The sequence below is a fragment of the Echeneis naucrates genome, chromosome 1, assembly GCF_900963305.1.
Source record: "Echeneis naucrates chromosome 1, fEcheNa1.1, whole genome shotgun sequence".
NCBI classification, from domain to species: Eukaryota; Metazoa; Chordata; class Actinopteri; order Carangiformes; family Echeneidae; genus Echeneis; species Echeneis naucrates.
This window is the reverse complement of record NC_042511.1, coordinates 15,842,521-15,860,444: the sequence shown is the minus strand read 5'-3', so window position 1 is coordinate 15,860,444 and position 17,924 is coordinate 15,842,521. Positions and strand designations below refer to the sequence as shown.

Sequence of the window (17,924 nt, the reverse complement as noted above, 5' to 3'; positions counted from 1 at the left end):
CTGTCAAAGCCCCCCGACCATTAAAAAAAAAAAAACGCAGCGATGCGCAGCAGCGCTCGGCCTGTCAGGTTGGCTCGTGGCCCTGCGCGTGCAGGTGACGTTGTGCATTGTCTCGCGACAGCGAAATTGTGCGATCCGGCACACCGGAAACATTCCGGTTACTTTAAGGCAGAGGTCAGCTGATGTGACGCGTCCTGCTGCGGAACAGACTCCGGAATGAGGAGATGTCAGTTTGTGGACTCCTGGTTGGAGATGACTGAGTATAAACACAACTGCAGCCTGTAGCTGAGGTTTACTGTAGTAGTTATAGCAATGGATTACAAATACACTTTAAAAGATGGAGATGGTCGTCGTCATCATCATTTTCGCTTGAGACCTTTTTATTTCACATCCTCCCTCTACCAAAACACTATTCATTCAGTCTGAGGAAAGTGAAATATGATTCCAGTGTTTGAAGTTTATTCAGGACAACAAACCAAATAACAGTAGTGCAACTTGGAGGAGTAGCCTTCATGTGTATAAAAAAAAAAAGGGAGACAGACAAGACAGAAGGCATATTGCAACAGAAGTTTGAGGTTCCAGGCGAGCTCCATCAGTCATACGCAAGAACCTGCACTTGAGCAAAAAGAGCCATCCAGACTTTTGCTTTGCTAGTTTATCCAGATCACTCTAATCTGTCTTTATGGGACAAACCACAATTTATCACAAATCGATTTGCATTTATTTCTGACTGAAGAGATAATTTCTCTTCAACCAACAATCTGGAGACAGATGCAACTCTTCCAAAAAAAGGGGGATATTTCAGTAGTAGAGGTCTGTAATTTTCATAGTCTTGAGCATAAACAGGAACAAAAAAAACAAAAACAAAAACACATCCGGCAGCATTCACTGATCTGACCTGGAATAATGGAGTACTGAAAATCAGGAGGATTATGGGATCAGTCCTGAGGGCCATCTTTGTGATATTCATCAGGTGTGAAACACTAGATTCAATTCACAGCTGCTCAAAATGCTCTTGGAAGTTGGATGTCTAATGAAGATGTGATAATGAGCAGTTGCTTGCTGAAGGTGAGAGGCTCAACTGTGTTTAAGTTGTATTTCCCAAATGTATCATTTTATATTAATTAAACTGTCTACAGGAAGAACAAAACAAAGAAAAACTAAAAGGTGAAACACGTCTGGTAAGAATAAAAAAAAAAAAAAAAAACTGCTTTTGACACCATCTCAGGCCAGCAAATTAACTGGTAATGTGTATCAATAATAAATTATCCCTCAACGTGTATCATGAGCTGAGAGCAAGATGTTCTTGGAAGAACTTGAAACTTCGTACTTGCAACACGACTTCTAAATGCATCAGTGCGCTTATTAAAGTTTAAAGAAATCATCTACACGAAACCCAACACTCACTCACACTCACACTCACACCAACATATTCAGAAAACTGATAAATAAAGGAAATAAAAGGGAGATGTACAGCAGTTGGTATACAAAACAAGTCAAGAACAACATCAGGCATCTTCTCATCTGATTCATTACATATTATGAAAACATCATCTCTCGTATCTCCAGTTCAGACCAGAAGACATCACTTGAGTGCTATTGAGTTGAGGAGGCTTTTTTAGCAGACCGACATCCCCGACTTTGAGGCCTTTTTTTTTTTTTTTTTGTGGGGTGGGGTGGGGTGGACAATGAGGTGAATCATGAGTTCCGACTTGAAGTCTGAGTAGTCTGATTTCAAGCAGATGAAACATTTTGAGAATGACCTTTTTAAAATCATGCCTTTGACCAGGAAAGTTATGCTCCAGTGACTGTTCAACCCTAATAGCTTATAATACCCATCAACACAGAGGTGATGACAGGAGCCTGTCATTTTTTGTTTTTCTTTGTTTCTGTTCACCAGAGAAGGTGAAAGAACACAAAAACACCTTGTCCACTTTGCAGCTGGAATGCAGCTTTGAGTTTTTCTTCTTTAAAGGAAACACATTGTTCCCTCTCTGCACTCTACGGGTGAGATCAGGGAGAGCATCCTCGTAAGTGCTACAGGAAGACAAACTCATCACTGTTTCTCCTGTTGTTACTCCTGCCTGGTCTGCCTGGGGGCAGGATGTGGGCTGCAGGTCCAGTGTTATTGCTGCTGTGACCTTCGAGTCCATAGTCATGACCCTGGCCGTCTGCAAAGGTAAAGATGGGGTACTTCTCTGTGGATGATGACAGGGCCTGGGAGGACAGAGCTCAGTCAAAAAAAGGCTGGTCTGATGGTCAATTTTATGTAATGTAATTATGTTTTGATTACCGATCAACCTGCTGTCTGCTTTCTTTAAAAAATACATATTTTTCGTATGGCATATTTATGTTTACAATTTAGAATTGTTCAGATCCTAAAATATGACTTTTCAAATTGTTAGAATATCAAAGCTAATTTACATGGTATCAAATTAGAATCAACAAATGCTCATATTTTATCGGCTGTAACCAGAAAATAATTGGCATATTTACTATTTACTTTGAAAACATTTGAAAGAAATGATTATCAAAATAGTGGCCAAAAGATTTTTCTTGAACCCTTTCAGCTTGAAATGTAAATAGTGACCAAACTCCAAGTCTCAGTTGATTTAGACAAGCTGCACAAATATAGAAAAGACATTTAAGTGATATCAAAGAGAAAGAAAAAGCAGCACCAAAAATTTAAAAGCCAGGGAATTATAATAATGGATTACAAATAATTATGACTATGACTATGAACAGATACTTGGTACAAGTATCACCTGATGTTTAATAGGGTTAGTGTTATGACAGTGGGACAGAAGGTGTAAAACTCACCACACTAACGGCAGAACACAGAGACTCAAAGTCCTTCTTGTTCTTGGCATAAAAGCCAATGGTACAGCTGGGATCCATGCGGTTGAAGGGCATCTTTTTTGGAGAGCTACAGTGAAAGGACTAGAAAGTGATGGAAGGAAACCAAGAAGTTAATGACTCGATAGATGGCATTATCTTTAGTGGAATAAGATGTCCAAACAATATTAAAAAATATAATGAAAATGCCACGTTGTCTGAGGTCAACTTGATCTTGAACATGAGATAAAAGCTCCAGACAGGCAACTGACCTCCAGCGAGAAGTTGGCTTGTGTTATGTCCACCACAGGTTGGCAGTAGTGAGGGTCCAGATAGAGCAGCTGCTCATCTGGCAGAGCGAAAGGAGAAGTTGTGGAGAGGAAATACAACTAAACATCTATGTATCAAATCTCCCCCTGCTAGGGACTAATCTGTTGCCAGGAAATGGGTCATATGTCTACAGTTTCTGTTTGTCAGTGCAAAAACAGAAAAATTTAGCATGTGGTTAAAAATAAACTGTATTAACATGTATTTGAACAGTCCAGCTTTTCTCAGAAAATAAAGGAGTTGGTTTCTGAAACCTTGTTAACTTCTTCTATTGAGTGTCTTGGTGATGGTTCTGAGAAACATTGTTCCAGTGGAAGTGACTATCATATACAAATATATTTTGGAATCTGTTCATTTAGTTAACAGCAAAATGTATCACTGCCCAAAGGCAAACGCCTCCTGATTACCACACTGCCTAAGAAAAGCAGTGTCTCCCTCATCATGTTTACATAGCCAAAGTTTTTATCCTGTTTTTCACACTGGAAAGAAAGACTAGATTAAAGAAAAAAAGATACGTTGAGTCCAAGTATATCTTGTCTTGATGTTAGTTCCTTTTCTGAAGTTTATATTACTAACAAACCTGCTGGCTCTTCTATAACGCTGTCTCTTGCATTGAAAGAGCTTTTAAAATTTTCTTTGCCTTCCTTTCATTCTTTCACAAGCCATGTTTCTCACCTTGGAAGCCAATGAAGAAGAGCGAATGCTTTGGTTTTCCACCAATGATTCCAATACAACACTCCAGCTTTAGGATGTTCTGGAAAAAATTTTTAATTATTCTTTTATAAATTCTCATGGAAATTCTTGGCCAAAAACACAGAGGTGTTGATGGATGGGAGGCATGGAGCAGCAAACACAAACCTTGACACATTCGATATAAGATGGGTTGAGAGCCTCCCCTCCCAGTCGGACAGGAACCAGTATGATGACAGACTTCCAGCCTTGGCTGTCTGGATCAGGAGGAGTCTGGCTTAGTGACAGATCACATAGACGTAGCACATCCTCTTTATAGACTAGAGAGCACGGTCAGAGAAAAAACAAAAACAAAACACATCTTAGATTTTTTTGTAACAAAATATAGTTACAGTTGTGAACCAAAAACCCGGAAGGAGAAATTATTTAATTCAAAAAAATAACCATGTCTGTAAATTTCACCTGTGCAATCCTGAGCCACGTACACTGCAAGGTTTTGAACAACAGAGGTTTTGGCTACTGCTTTCCTGGGGAAAAAAAAAATAAAAATAAAAACATTCAGTGATTAAATAATTGTTTTCTTGTGTTAACTACATAAATAATTTATAGTAACAGCATAGCCTTGCTTATAAAGACACAGCCTCTTCAATCATAAAGCTCTTACCGTAGTATGTGTGCCACTACAGAGGGGCCGTACCAATCACCAGCCTTCTTCCCTGAACTTTTGCCAATCTCCACCAGCTGGTGAACTCCAAAAGGTGCTGGGGGCTGATCTCCAAACCAAGTAACTAGCCTGTGGTGAATGGGTTCTGCTTGTCTGTCTCTTGCACACTCAGGTCTCTTCTTCTGGCTACTTCTGGGATGTTGAATGCTTGGCAGGGACTTTTCAGGGGTGTTTGATCCTCGTGGAGAGCCAAAGGAAGGGATTGGTACGCCACCAGCTCGTACTGGAGAACGTGGTCTGAACACCTCAAAGTCCACATCGGTTAGCTGCTGAGCATCTGGCCATGTCCAATCTATAGAATAGTTTAAAAAAAATAATAATAATCTTAGGAGCTGTTTACAACAAGGTTACAAGTTTTTGTTTCTTGAATTTCTTCAGTCTTAAACAATAAGCAGTAACAGAGCAAACATCTTTTGAAAGCCATACTATCATTATCATGAAAATAAATAAATAAATGCAGGAGGCCTAAAAAACTGTCAGCATTAAAAATAAGTGAACAACTGACATAGAAGAGGACAACGCCAAATGTGCGATACCAAGGGATGAATGAGAAAATAAAGACACACATAGAAGATATATCTGCAGATATAAATGTGAGAAAATTATGGGGTTGGGAGGAAAAGAGAGGATGGAAAGCAGTCATGTGGTATTTAATGGTCTTGATTTATTCTTTCAACTAAGAAGAGTACCTGCTTCATTCAAATGTGAATCACACATCTTTGAGAGATTGTTTTATTCAGGCAGCACAAGACGAATCAGCATATACAAAGGTGCGTACTGTTTTTTCAGATTTGTAGATGTATGTGTGGGTGGTCACAGATGAAGACACAAACCTCTCGGCATCAAATGCACCAGGAGTCCCTGTGCCAGCAGCATCTGGCCACTGCGCAGCATGCAGCCCCAGCCACAGTCTGTGGTCCAAGTGGAGCCTTCCAACTGAGGGAACTCTCTCCTATATGTGAGCCAGATCCTGGAAACAAAGGCCAGGCGAAACCGCTCTACCTCGTCTGGGTGGGAGTAATTTGAAGGGATGAAGCAGGAGAGAGAAAAATAAGAATCAAAACCTTTACAACATTTTTATGTTTGTGATAATTATCTGATGTGACAAAGAGTTATTTAGATGGATATTTTGTGAAATAAAGTACAAGGGGAAAAGCTTTCATTATTTTTTACTCACTTCTGTTTCTGTGTTTTGATGTAAACCCTGTAGCCTTTCAAATAAAAAGGCCCTACACCACTGTGGTTAACCAAAAGCACACATCAATACAACCTGTGGTGCCTGAGCGTCTTGAGAAGAAATACAGCATCTACTCTGCATCAATTCCTTATCCTGGCCTACAGTATATCTTAAATTATTTTAAATATGCTTGTGTTTAGAACTTACCTTCACTGTTAAGCAGATAGGAATGTCCCAGGACAATGACCGGTGACATTTTGTTGAACGAGGTTTTGGACTTAACAGTCCAGCCTACAGACAGAAGACCGGGGAAAATGGAGGTTGGTGGACGGATTCTCAAAGAAAAGAGCTTCACCAAAAAAGAAAACAACAACAAAACAAAACAAACAAAAAAAAACAAAACAACCCAAACAAAAAAAAAAAGAAGCAGCTCTGAACTAACAACAAACCATATTTGACGTTATTCCATGCTGACATCAGTTTAGCTTTCAGCTTGTCCATCTCATCAGGCTCTCCAGCTGCCTCTCTGCAGGCATCAGGAGTCTGTGGTGTCCTGACACCAAAGCTGCTCTGCCGCTCCATCGGCTGCTGCCTCCGGTTCTCCACCAGCTCATCCTGCATCACTCCCCCAATGTACTGCGCTCCACTGGGGGAAACAGAGTTCATGTCTCTGAGCACTCAGAGCTGGACTCTGGTGCTCGTCATTGCAACACAGAACTGGTTGAGGGAGGAAAGGGAAAAGGGAGTAAAACATTAGGCAAATTACTGACTGCAGACAAAAGTCCACATTCTTTGCTCTAAACACTTTTTTTAACCTGTAAAGAACTTATTGGGTTTTGTTTTTTTTTTAACAAAACATTAGACAAAGTAAATGCCATTCCATCACCCCTCCTTTTGGCCACTTTGTCCTAGAATAAGGATTTTGCCTTTCTGAGGTTTCTCCACCACAACAATCATGATAGTGGAAAAGTTGATTCACTGATCTACTTGTTTGCACAGTTCTTTGTGTGTTGTTACTGAGAATGTAACAACATGTTAAGAATGATGTTATACATTAACTTGAAGAGATGCTGACAACTATACTCCATCCAGTGATGGCCAAGATGGTCAGAAGAAGAGTTAAAAAAACAAAACAAAAATAGCTGATACAGTGTGAATTCATCACACACAATTTTAATATTGATAAAAGTCCAATGATTTTCAATCTTCCTGTTATGTTTTTGCTGGCCAAGGACATTCATTCTTGAGAGAAGTTATATAAAATTGATAGTTTGTGAAATTAAACAAGAGTTCTCTTGTTTCTTCGACCAAAACGTGGAAGTCTGACTAAAAAGTCCATGCTCATCAAATCACATGATTTTAGTCTAGTTCACACAGAAGGATAGTGCAGTTGTGAGTTGACTATGAGCCAGGAGCTAATGATCACTTCCTAAAAAGAGGTAAAAGTGCTGCGTTGTCAGTGTGCAGTCATTCGTCGTCAGAAATCTTCAACAATTGATTTCGCAATGGGAGAAAGTACCAGTGACTTTTCCATTCTCTTATCATGCCACTCATGAGTAGCAGATTAACGCAGAGCAGCAGTAGATATGTAGTCACTGATTACACTGTTGGGAACATATCTGCGAAAAAAGAAAAAAAAAAAAAAAAAGCCATCATGTGATGAAGGCTTGCTAAGCGGCATGCCAAGCTTTTCTGCATCTGTGAAAGTCACCTGATGATGTGAAGATCTAGCTATTAGGCAGCTGATGCCAGCCCGTCACGACGCTGGCTGCTTATGGCCAATAACCTATACCTTACTGTGCTTTCAATGCACTACCACGAAGCAATAAGCTCTCTCTTTTATATGAATCACACAATTTTTCTCTAGCATACCATCAGGGCCAAACGAGCGACTGACCATACGGGTACCCGTACACCGCTTTTTAACGGAGTCAATTCACCTAAAACCAAAAGTTCACCGGCTCAAACTACTTACCTGCTGTAAAAGCCGATTAAGCCGGTCGGTACCACGTAGTTCGTTGTCTCATTTCGATGTTTCTGTCCTCTGCTCGTCCAGGATCGTCTCCTCAGGTGGAGTCAGCCCACTGTTAGCTTAGCTCAACTTTAGCGTTTTTAAGCGCTGCCCTGCTACAATTCAAGCTACACCGACCGGCTGTCCTCCCGACTTTCCAAACAAATTCAACTCACGTTAGTGAAGTAAACGTCCCTCCGTTTTAAGGACGGGCCAGTTCCTAAGCACAGTTGTGAATTTCACCCGGTTTTCACCCGAACCGTCAACTCCTTTCAACAACAGAGGACACTAACTTCCTGTTGTCCTTTCCTGACACAACGTCATTGGTCGGAGTGGTCGCTGCGAGAAAGCTGATTGGTTAATGATCGAGTAATGGCTATAGGAAGCCTGCCAGTGGCTAATATTAACTCACAGTTATGTAACCTGTAACCTAGGTAACTATACATACATATATACATACATGTATACACACACACACATATATATATATATATATATATATATATAAAATAGTAAATATAATATTCATGGGTATAGGAACTGGATCACGTAAATGGAGCCGTTATCAATATTGGTAATGTCACCTGCATGCCAAAGTGTTTGCTATGTATGTGGTGCATGTTTAAAAATTGTGGTTGACCTAAGTTGTGTTAGGATGACTGCAGGTTTTTGAAAACTTATTGCATTGAACTAAATTTAAGACTTCAGAAAAATACACATTTTGGAACAAATCTCAGAATTTTATTCCACATACTGCACTTCTGGTGTCTGCATTTAAATCACATCTATCACAAACAAAAATGCCCCAATGGTACAAATAAATACGTTTTCAGTGAACAGAGAAACGTGGAATGTTTTTATACTTGGACTTTTGTGTTCATTTGGAGAATCCATATTTGTATACAATATATTTAATTTTTCCTCAAAGTAACTTACAAACAATACCAGCAAATGAATTTTTTATTTTTTTTTTTCAAATAAAGTGCATTACTACTACTCTCTCTGTCAATCACAAAAAAGAAACTGTCAAACATGTATCTCTAGTATTGACACCATTGACTGGGAAAAGGCCTGGAAGTGGATATAATAGCTGTGTAAGATTACATTACAATTCGTTTTCTTAATCAGTTGATACAAGCTGACCTGATGACACTTTTGTTACATCAAGATATAAAATAACTCCTTCCTATCAATAGAATATATAAGACAGTATATTTAAAAATGCCAATCCCTATATTCCAGAAGATATAATTAACAGTCACGTGAAGAACACAACAATGGAAAATGAATAATTTCGTGTTTCAAGCTTTTACCTGATAATTACTGCAAATATTATATCATTAGAAACATAAATGCATATTCAGTAACCCTATGCCTAAGAAACATCCATTCTGCAGTTAATCAGTGGTCCTGGCTTCATCACAGAAACTCTCACTCCCAAAGGGTTACGATAAATGTTTTACGGACACTATTTCAACAGTGAACATTGTAAACCACTAGAAGGCAATAGAGTTCCATGTTGAATAAAACTGACTGACTAACATGTATTTCATGTGGCTTTTTACCGGGGTTGTGAAGATCAGTGAGACACGATGAAACAATGTTAGATTACTAAGAGATTCCTTATCATGGATTTAAATTCATTTAAATCAGTTATTACTGCATCAAAAGTCAATGGAGCAAAATTGTTTATATTCATGACCAGTTATGTGAAACTGCCAACCCAGATTTGGGTGCTTGTAAATTAAGAAGCAACCACCTTCAGCACAACTATACACTAACTACCCAGACCGAAACATTTAAGAGCCAATGTCAGAGAACAGAAGTTAATATTTAGCAACTTGAAACAATTTTTCGAGACCAAACTCTATGTTTGAAACTAAACTTTGGAGTAGAAAATACATGGAGACATTTGAACTTGTTTTGTAAACTCTGCAAGTATCTTGCAAGTATCTAACTAAATGTAGTCAAATTACTGGCAAAGAGTGAAATAGTAAAAAAAAAAAAAAAAAAAACAACAAACAAACAAACAAAAAACGCATCAAAGCTGTATAGTGACAATGATCCTCCAACAAGGATGGAATTGAGTTGTTTTAGATTATGTACACAGGATAATTACTGATATATGAGCAGTAAAGGGATGAATAGGACCAGTGGGGGAGGAACACAAGTGTTTCTGTCCTGTGAACATTTGACCCCCTCTGCATTGATAAATACCATTATCAATATGTTACATACATTATTTAATCTTGACTACCTAGCTTGTAGAACTTAATAACACATTAAAGTGTAAATAACTTAGATTTTTTTTTTACAGTAACGGGTTCATCGTGACACACCATGCCCATATCCACAAACCGTACATTAACTACTGAGCCCTTTAACAAATAAATGACTATAGGCTACATCCATGACTGCCTGCTTCTCCTGCCCTTTTTAATGGGTTCCCTTTATATGTGCTTATGATATTTCCATATGCCTTTAACATATACTATATTCAAACTATAGATCTTTGCTGTGCCAGTGTGTTGCGGTAATCACATAGTAGGTCAGTAAAAACTGGATCCAGGTTGGTTTTCGGCCATGACCTTTACTGGATCAACCTAGCTGAGTGCTAACTATACCTTAGAAAAGACACATACATATTGATTCTCTTCTTCATTCACTTCTTTACACGCTAACGCCTCAATTCACAGATCACGCAGGGGTGAAGGGGGAGGTGGATATAAATCCATTAAAATCAGCTGTTGACATTACTGCCTCCTGTGGCATTGTGGGTGTACACGTTCGTGTGCATTTGCATGAACAGTTAGAAGCGAAGGGTTGTGGCCGCCCTCCTGCATTGGGGAGATAAGCGCTGAGCCGCAGCTCTGCAACCCTAGATTCCCTCCAGGTGCAGGACTCAGCCTTCACGAACCACCAGAAATAGATCCAAAGTGGCTTCACACACAGTGCACGCACATAAGCACACGCGCGCGTGCGCACACACACACACACACACACACACGCACAATCTTCTGTGACAGGCAGAGCTGGACAGTGCCTGATGTAACAACCACTGACAGGGCATTTGCTTTAGCTCTGTGTGACCGTGCAACTCAAAGGATGCAAACTGCTGGATGAAGAAGAAATGAGCTTAATCATCGAGTTGCTGTAAACTGATGTTGTATGCCGTGCATTTCAGTGACAGTATGACAGTTCGACAATTTATCCTCTTGTGTCATTGCTTTGTTTGATTAGCAGAAAAATAAGACAAGGCTGGTTGAACAACATGATAGAGTGACAGGATTTGGTATTCACAGTATTCAGCATGTTTTGATCAGTAAAGCACTTTTTGACCCCTTGTACCTACTATACATGTACAGTAAATACCATATGACATGCATTCACATGGACCCACACACATATACATCTGATAAAGTGTTCCACATTACATTAAGAATTCTCATTATTAAATAATTTATAATAGAAAATCAATAGTTAATGCACCTTTGCAGTAGATTTTCTACTCCGTGTTTTAAGTTAGAATCAGTCAATAAACATTTCATATACTCTGAAACTGGAATGTACATTGTTTTTAAGTGCTTCACCTCTGGTGCATTGTTCTTCCCAAAAAAAAAAAGAAAAGAAAAGAAAAAAAAAAGGCATTTTTTTTTTTGTTTTCTTTTTCCCCAAAGTCCCACTCAGGGACCACACAGGGTCACATTTTCGGTGGGCTGCTACCAGTTGCCAGTTTCTCTAATGGTGACCCAGCAGGGCTTTGGGTCACTACCACTCGACCTCCAGCGGGATTGTCAGACCTTCCTACAGTGCCTCCCTGCCTCTCCTCTGCTGCTTTAGTCTGCTGGTCTTTGCTCTTGGTTCCATCCTGAGAACCAAGTTTGATCGGCCCAAGTACGTTTTTGGCCACAGTGGTCAGCTGGCTGACAAAGCTCGTCTTGTCGCCGGGGGACACAGGTCGCGACTTACAGAGGGAAGGCCCACAAAGGGAGGGGGTGACAGCAGTGGGGGAGGGAGATGGGGAGGGCGAATGCTCCTCCACCACCTCCAGGCGACATTTGTCCTCCCAATCGAGGGTTCCCCGGTAGCAGTTGACGGCCCCAAGTCCCTGCCTCACCTTGCCCAGTGAGAGTGGCTGCCCATGGGGGGGAACAACAGGAGCAAGGGCCCGACCTGAAAGTTTAGGGCTTTTGGAGCTGAGGTCTGGAGCCCTTGAGTCACTGCTCTCAGCTCCAGCTTTTCTCAGGCTTTCTCCCATACTAGATGGTTTAAAGGTTTTGTTTATGCTCAGAGGACCTGCTGTCACTGTCGAAATGGATTTATCCAGAGTAGAAGCTGGGCTCTTAGGGAAGGAAGCAACAGGTAAACCAGGCCTCTTATTGTTTCCTTCCTGCTTTGGATCAGTCCTACCTCCCATCTGTTGCTCCTGGGGATCTTTAGTATTGGAAAACAGACTTTTGGCTGCCTTGGGGTCTAGTTGTTTGGGACTTAAGTCTGTCTGACTGTGATGGATTCTTTCAGGTGCTTTTTGACCACCAAGACTTGCTGTTGTCTTGGTACCAGTGCTAGGAGGCATAACTTTAGTGGTTTCTGAATTTAGCCTTGACATTGGTGAGTTCAAGGGGAGCTCACTTGTACGAGGTTTTCTTGTTAAGGATGATGGGGATGCTGTTGCTCCAATACGATTTGTCACAACATCCCTTTCTTTCTCTTTCTCTCTCTCCCGCTCCCTTCCTCTCTCCTTCTCTTCTCTCTCTCTGCTGGCCAGCAGTGTTTCCCTGCTAAGTGGGGACTCCTGCCTCCCTAGTCTCCTTACAGGCTTCAGCACACCGGTTTCGGGTGTTGTCAAGTTGGATGATGACGGCAGTGGTGGTGCATTAGGAGGTAAGTTTTCCCCTTCTGTCTCCAACAGGCTCTGAAGGCCGAGCTCACACAGAAATGCATCCTTACGGTACTCAGAGTGCTGCACCTCCAGACTGTGCTTCCTCAGTGGACCCCCCAGTCCTCCTGTCGAACTGGACTGGGTCAGAGGTGAACCCAGCTTCTCGGCTGACTGCACCCTTTTGAGAAGAGGTGACCGAGGGGGCTCAGCGCTCTTGGGCCTGGGACGGACCACCGGCGGCGATGAGTGGAGCTTGGCAGGGAAGGACTGGGTGGTGTTGGAGCTTCCTACAGTGTGGCCTGGCAAAGGTGGGGGAGAAGACTGTGTAGGGGAGGGTGTGTGGGCCAGTGGAGACAGGGGGATGTTACCAGCAGATTTACATCGGGCAGAACGATACTGACGGTGGAGTTTGGGTGAGAGTCCATGCAGGGAGCTGGGTCTCATGTGTTGTGAGGGAGCAGGGGAATTTGGAGTGCTGGAGGCTGGAGAACTGCTCTGGGAGGAGGCACCTAAAGGAGCACAAAGTGCAGAAGTCAATTAAATGTTTTATGACTTCACCATGTCACGCATGTATAGGTTTACTTCCTGTAGCCTACCCAGATATGAGGACTCAGGGGTGGAACGGTAGCCCTGAGTCGGGGACCGGGCAGACAGGCTGTGTGTTGGGGAGCCAGGAAGACTCTCACTGGAGGACAGAGATCGATTCAAAGAGGAGAGGCTGCGGCTCGTGTGCAGCAGATTGGACTGTTTGGTGATCTTGCGAAACAAGGAGCTACGCTTCTTACTATGGGATGGAGAGAGGATGAGAAGAGAAGGTTGAGAAAAGATGAGGGATACAAAATAATGAACATTCATATATTTGTTGACTTTAAAGTACAGTGATGGTGGTTTGCATTATTTGGGACAATAGCTACAAATTATATTCTATATATGAAGCAACATGATAACTCAACAACCTTCACGAGACAACACATTAAATCAGCCTGTTGTGTTATTTGTTTTATCAAAGTTTTGAAAACTCTCCTTTGTGGTTGCATTAAGGCAACAGTTACAAATAGTTCACCAAAAGTTGCAAGTATCATTGAATGGGCTGAAACATGCGTAGCAACCGCCCAGAGCCGGTTGGTGTGTGTTCTAACTATTGAACAAAACCTCAGATGTCCAATACCATACTGGTACCAAATCTCTACCGTCCTACCTGTCCTGACCGTCCTTGCCCATTGTCCTTTTGTTTCGTCGGGCCATCTTACACTTGTAGCTGGCCTTCCGGGCAGGTCCCACTTTAATGGAGGTGTTCTCAAAAGGTGTAGTTGTCACTGTGACCTTGTTACCACTCTGCACAGAACAATAACATTAAATGAAGTCTACACTAATGCGACACTAGTGTTGGGCTAACTAAGGAGGTACATTGCATAAAAATGAAAGGACTTTATTCAAGTACATGAGCAGACTTTCCTTTGAAATTACAATTTATGAATGCATACCAGAATAGCCAGTTAAAGATGATATGGTATGTTGATCTTATTCAGATGAGAATAAAGGGACGGTTTCCTACCTTGAGGATAAGCTCTACCACTTCAGTGTGTACCAGACCATGGACAGGTTCCCCATTGACATGAGTGATGAGATCACCAGCGCACAAGCCAGCTTCTTGGGCAGGGCCACCATCCTCCACATGCTGTAAGTGCACAAAACATCCAAATCCTAGACAATTTAAACTCCTTTATAAATATTCAGTAGTAGTACACAATTTAAACGTTATACAGTATTTTCTAAAAATGATCAAGTTCCAAATAAAAAGGAGAGCATAAATTATTTTCCCCTTTGTTAGATTATAGATATTTGTGCATGTTTATTAGCCTAATAAAACACACATAGGAAAGGAGAGCTTTAAATAATGATGAACCTTTCACTCCAAACCTGTCGGTCATCTCATCAAAAAATGTAGATATTGCCAAAGTCTTGTTGTCTCCTATGTTGATTTTTTTAACCCATTGGCAGTTAAAAATACATCCTGAAAAAGTCACTGCATAAACCATCTCTATTTATCTAGATCACCTATCACAATTATAAAATATCTACAGAGAGACCACATTCCAAGTTTCTTACCCAAACTATATGATGCACACTGTAAATGTCACTGTCTCCAATGTAGACTCGGATCGCCCTGAGGGTGAAACCGTATTTCTTTCCCGAGCGATGGATGGTAATGGGGGAGCGCAGCACACTAACTGCAGGGCAGAAGTCTCTGCTGGGTGAGGAGTCTCTGGATGAAGGGTTGGAGGAGAAAGAGTGGGGAGACATTGGGCTGGCCAGGGGAGAGAAGCCACCATGTTGCTCCACTGTCGGCAGACAGAGGGTAATGATAGAAGTTAGATACTGAGCGTGTGTGTCACATATTAATATTTCCTCAAAGATTTCATTCTCTTCTCGCCTTTTGACTCTTACCTGACGGTATAATGACAGACAGGGCTGTAGCAGAGGCTGATTTGATGACCTTGTTGCCAGGTCTGGAGTTGCGCTTATCCCCATCACCAGACAAATGCTGGTGGCGTGCCCTTCGGAGGACGAGGTCATTGGTTGCCCGGGGGCCCAGGGGGTCATACAGAGGGGCCACCACATCACGACCAGCAGCCACAGGACCTGGCGACAATGTGGTGACGGCCGTAGTAATGCCTGCTGTCTCTCCAGGTCTAGGTGGCTTATCTGGAATTAGAGTCATGTGTCAATTACACTAATTCAAATTAAACAGAGATCAAAATGTCAGGGATTGCCCAGCTGCCCTCTGACACAGCCTAATGAGGAGCCTACCCATTATTACTGATGCATTTCTGTATTGCCTACTCTAATTTACTTTCTCTCCTTTGGGCGTCACTAACTCTGATACCTCCAGCTACAACATACCTGCCCCATTGATCTCTTTCAGACTGGTCCTCTGCTCTAGGAGGCTCTGTGAGGGTACACTGGTCCCATCCAATGAGGTTCCACGGTTCTTGATGGGAGCCTGGCGGGTGAGGAAGTCTGGCTCACCCTCTAGGGTTGAGGCAAAACGATGTGTATCCATCAGTGCTGAGAAGCGCCTCCGAGCCCCAAGGGGCGGACTTGCATCTCCTTCCATGTAGAGGGACTCTGAACAAGACAGGCGCTTCCTGCAGAAAGAGGACATGAAAACAGTCACTAATACTGACTCTGTCCTCTCTATCCTCTCTAAGAATCCATCCCTGAAACCTAAAGTTGCCAATGTGCGGTTTAGGTTTCACAGTAATCCACCCAAAAGTTTCTCTAACACCAAAACGAGAAATGAGCGAAAGTGATCGAAGGGATGTTTATGTTTCAGTCTGTAATTATGGGAGATATGGATATAAAAGAAAGCACAAATCCCATATGTGAGGTAAAATATTATGAGCCACCTTCAAGTCATCACATTTTTCACGTCATAAGGGAATTATTTCATCACATGCATGGGCATATAGGGATTGAAAACCTGACATATATTTCTTGAAGACTGATTTTTTTTCATGGGTAATGAGAAGTAATGGCTTTCAGTTTCTCCTCGATGTGACACAATCTATCAGAGGGGAACCAGTTATTGCACCGGTGTGTGAGGGGATCTACCAGCAGATATTGAATATATTCATTATTATATTTTCATTAGTGTATTACCACTTGTAAGTGTAGTCCTTCAAATCTACGTAGGGAGTGGGCTCTATGTCTACAGTAGCCCAGAATGGACAAGGTAAACACTGACCATAGAGAAAGAGAGGGACCACCATGGACTGTCTTCCATGATTAGAAAGGGGACAGGGAGGGGAAGGGGAGGACACTAATCCTCAAACTCGCCACTAGATGCCAGTACATCTTACAAGCAGCATCTTTAATAAAACAAGTCTAGTCTAGTTTCTATAAACTGCTGCATGACACAAGCAACAATAAAACAAATTCATGTTGAATGAATGTAGTTATTTTTTCATTTAGTTGGCTAGAAATTGAAACAATTATGAGAGGTTATTTAGTTCATTTTCCATGTGTATCAACTCTCTCAGAGAGAGACAGGTATAAACAGGAATACCAGATATAGAGCAAAAAAGAGTGAGTGAAGAACTTAACTGTTGAGGGTATGAAGAGAATTAAACCATCTTCACTCCGTAAATAAAAAACAAAGTAACTACTAGATTTTTATTACACAAAACAAATAGCAAAAAGACATTAGAGACACATTGGGTTCCAGTTTCTGTGTAGCAAACGAAACTACTTTCCTTGTCTTCAAATTTTGGAAAGGTGCTGACTCAATGCGAGTGTGACCTCTTGTGCAAAGATCTTTTTATACAATTGGTGTCAGTGAGGTAAAAATAAGTTACTCAGACACCTTACGAAATTTTACAGCAAAGAGGATAAAGCATTGGGAAACCACCTGAGCCCCAGTGTACAAAAATACACAGAACACCCCCCTTAGTTAAACATATGCATATAATCTCTAAAACCCTTCACTTAGGAATCCCCATGACTCACATCTCGGGCGAGCCAGTCCTCCAGCTTTTGTCCCTCATGCTGAAGCTGCCCAGGCTCTCTCTCTTGGTCACCTTGTCATCCCGCGGGCCCTTGGGCTCCCGCCGGGAGACAGAGGTTGAAGCTTTATGCTCTAGCTGAGAAAGATGCTCCATGCTGCTGTACACCTGTGGGGGGACACAGTCAGATCAATGATCATTCGGTCTGTTAGCAGTTATTAATAACATGACAAAAGTGTCGCTGGAGAATGTGTGTTACAGCTAGACATTTGTCTGCTGTCATCAGTTATTATTACTACATTTTTCTTTTAGATATCAAGCATATAAAAGTTGTTTCATGCACAGCTGATGTGATTTATTTTTCTCAGTTCAGTTCAGACAGGTAGTGTCCAACAATAGGAAGATCTTTATTTTACAACAAGAAACAAGCACAATAAAATATTCATATGACAAAAGAAAAATGGCAGCAATGAGAATAGACAAAATGATAAGATGAAGGGCTATGTAGGGGAACACATTGCAGTTTTAAAATCCAGGGTTAAATAGTTCACATTCACATTTTTGATACCTGTAGATCAGGGCAGTGGGAAGGATGTCGTGTTTGTTCAAGGAGTACTATGTCGAGGTTACACATCAGTTCATTAGTTTACAGGTGTTGGATAGTACAACTAAAGAGTTGTGCAAACCCTTTCATGCTCAAGAGGAAGCTGCATGAGATCTGGTAGAAAGAGGATACTGCTCCGATTGGCTAAAACTGATCTGATCTCACTCTC

General features: G+C 41.4%; 2 protein-coding genes across 2 annotated transcripts in view; both read right to left on the bottom strand.

Moving 5' to 3' along the window:
- Positions 1–1,640: 1,640 nt before the first annotated feature.
- On the bottom strand, positions 1,641–8,051 carry atg4da (autophagy related 4D, cysteine peptidase a). Its single transcript, XM_029500441.1, has 11 exons — positions 7,729–8,051; positions 6,203–6,470; positions 5,961–6,044; positions 5,410–5,583; positions 4,517–4,868; positions 4,315–4,379; positions 4,021–4,172; positions 3,838–3,916; positions 3,108–3,184; positions 2,821–2,940; positions 1,641–2,217 (listed from the first exon to the last, which is right to left on the bottom strand). Exons 2-11 carry the CDS (start codon positions 6,417–6,419, stop codon positions 2,038–2,040), a joined length of 1,500 nt encoding a protein of 499 aa, XP_029356301.1. The 5' UTR covers positions 6,420–6,470; positions 7,729–8,051; the 3' UTR covers positions 1,641–2,037.
- Positions 8,052–11,419: 3,368 nt separating this feature from the next.
- mast1a (microtubule associated serine/threonine kinase 1a) overlaps positions 11,420–17,924 on the bottom strand; it is a 51,869-nt gene continuing 45,364 nt past the window's right edge. Inside the window, exons 19-26 of the mRNA XM_029503451.1 lie at positions 17,156–17,319; positions 15,551–15,795; positions 15,095–15,352; positions 14,756–14,988; positions 14,202–14,324; positions 13,845–13,981; positions 13,243–13,430; positions 11,420–13,155 (exon numbers count right to left, since the gene is read on the bottom strand). Coding sequence (XP_029359311.1) covers positions 11,465–13,155; positions 13,243–13,430; positions 13,845–13,981; positions 14,202–14,324; positions 14,756–14,988; positions 15,095–15,352; positions 15,551–15,795; positions 17,156–17,319 — 3,039 coding nt within the window. The 3' untranslated portion in view covers positions 11,420–11,464. The remainder of the gene's footprint in view (positions 13,156–13,242; positions 13,431–13,844; positions 13,982–14,201; positions 14,325–14,755; positions 14,989–15,094; positions 15,353–15,550; positions 15,796–17,155; positions 17,320–17,924) is intronic.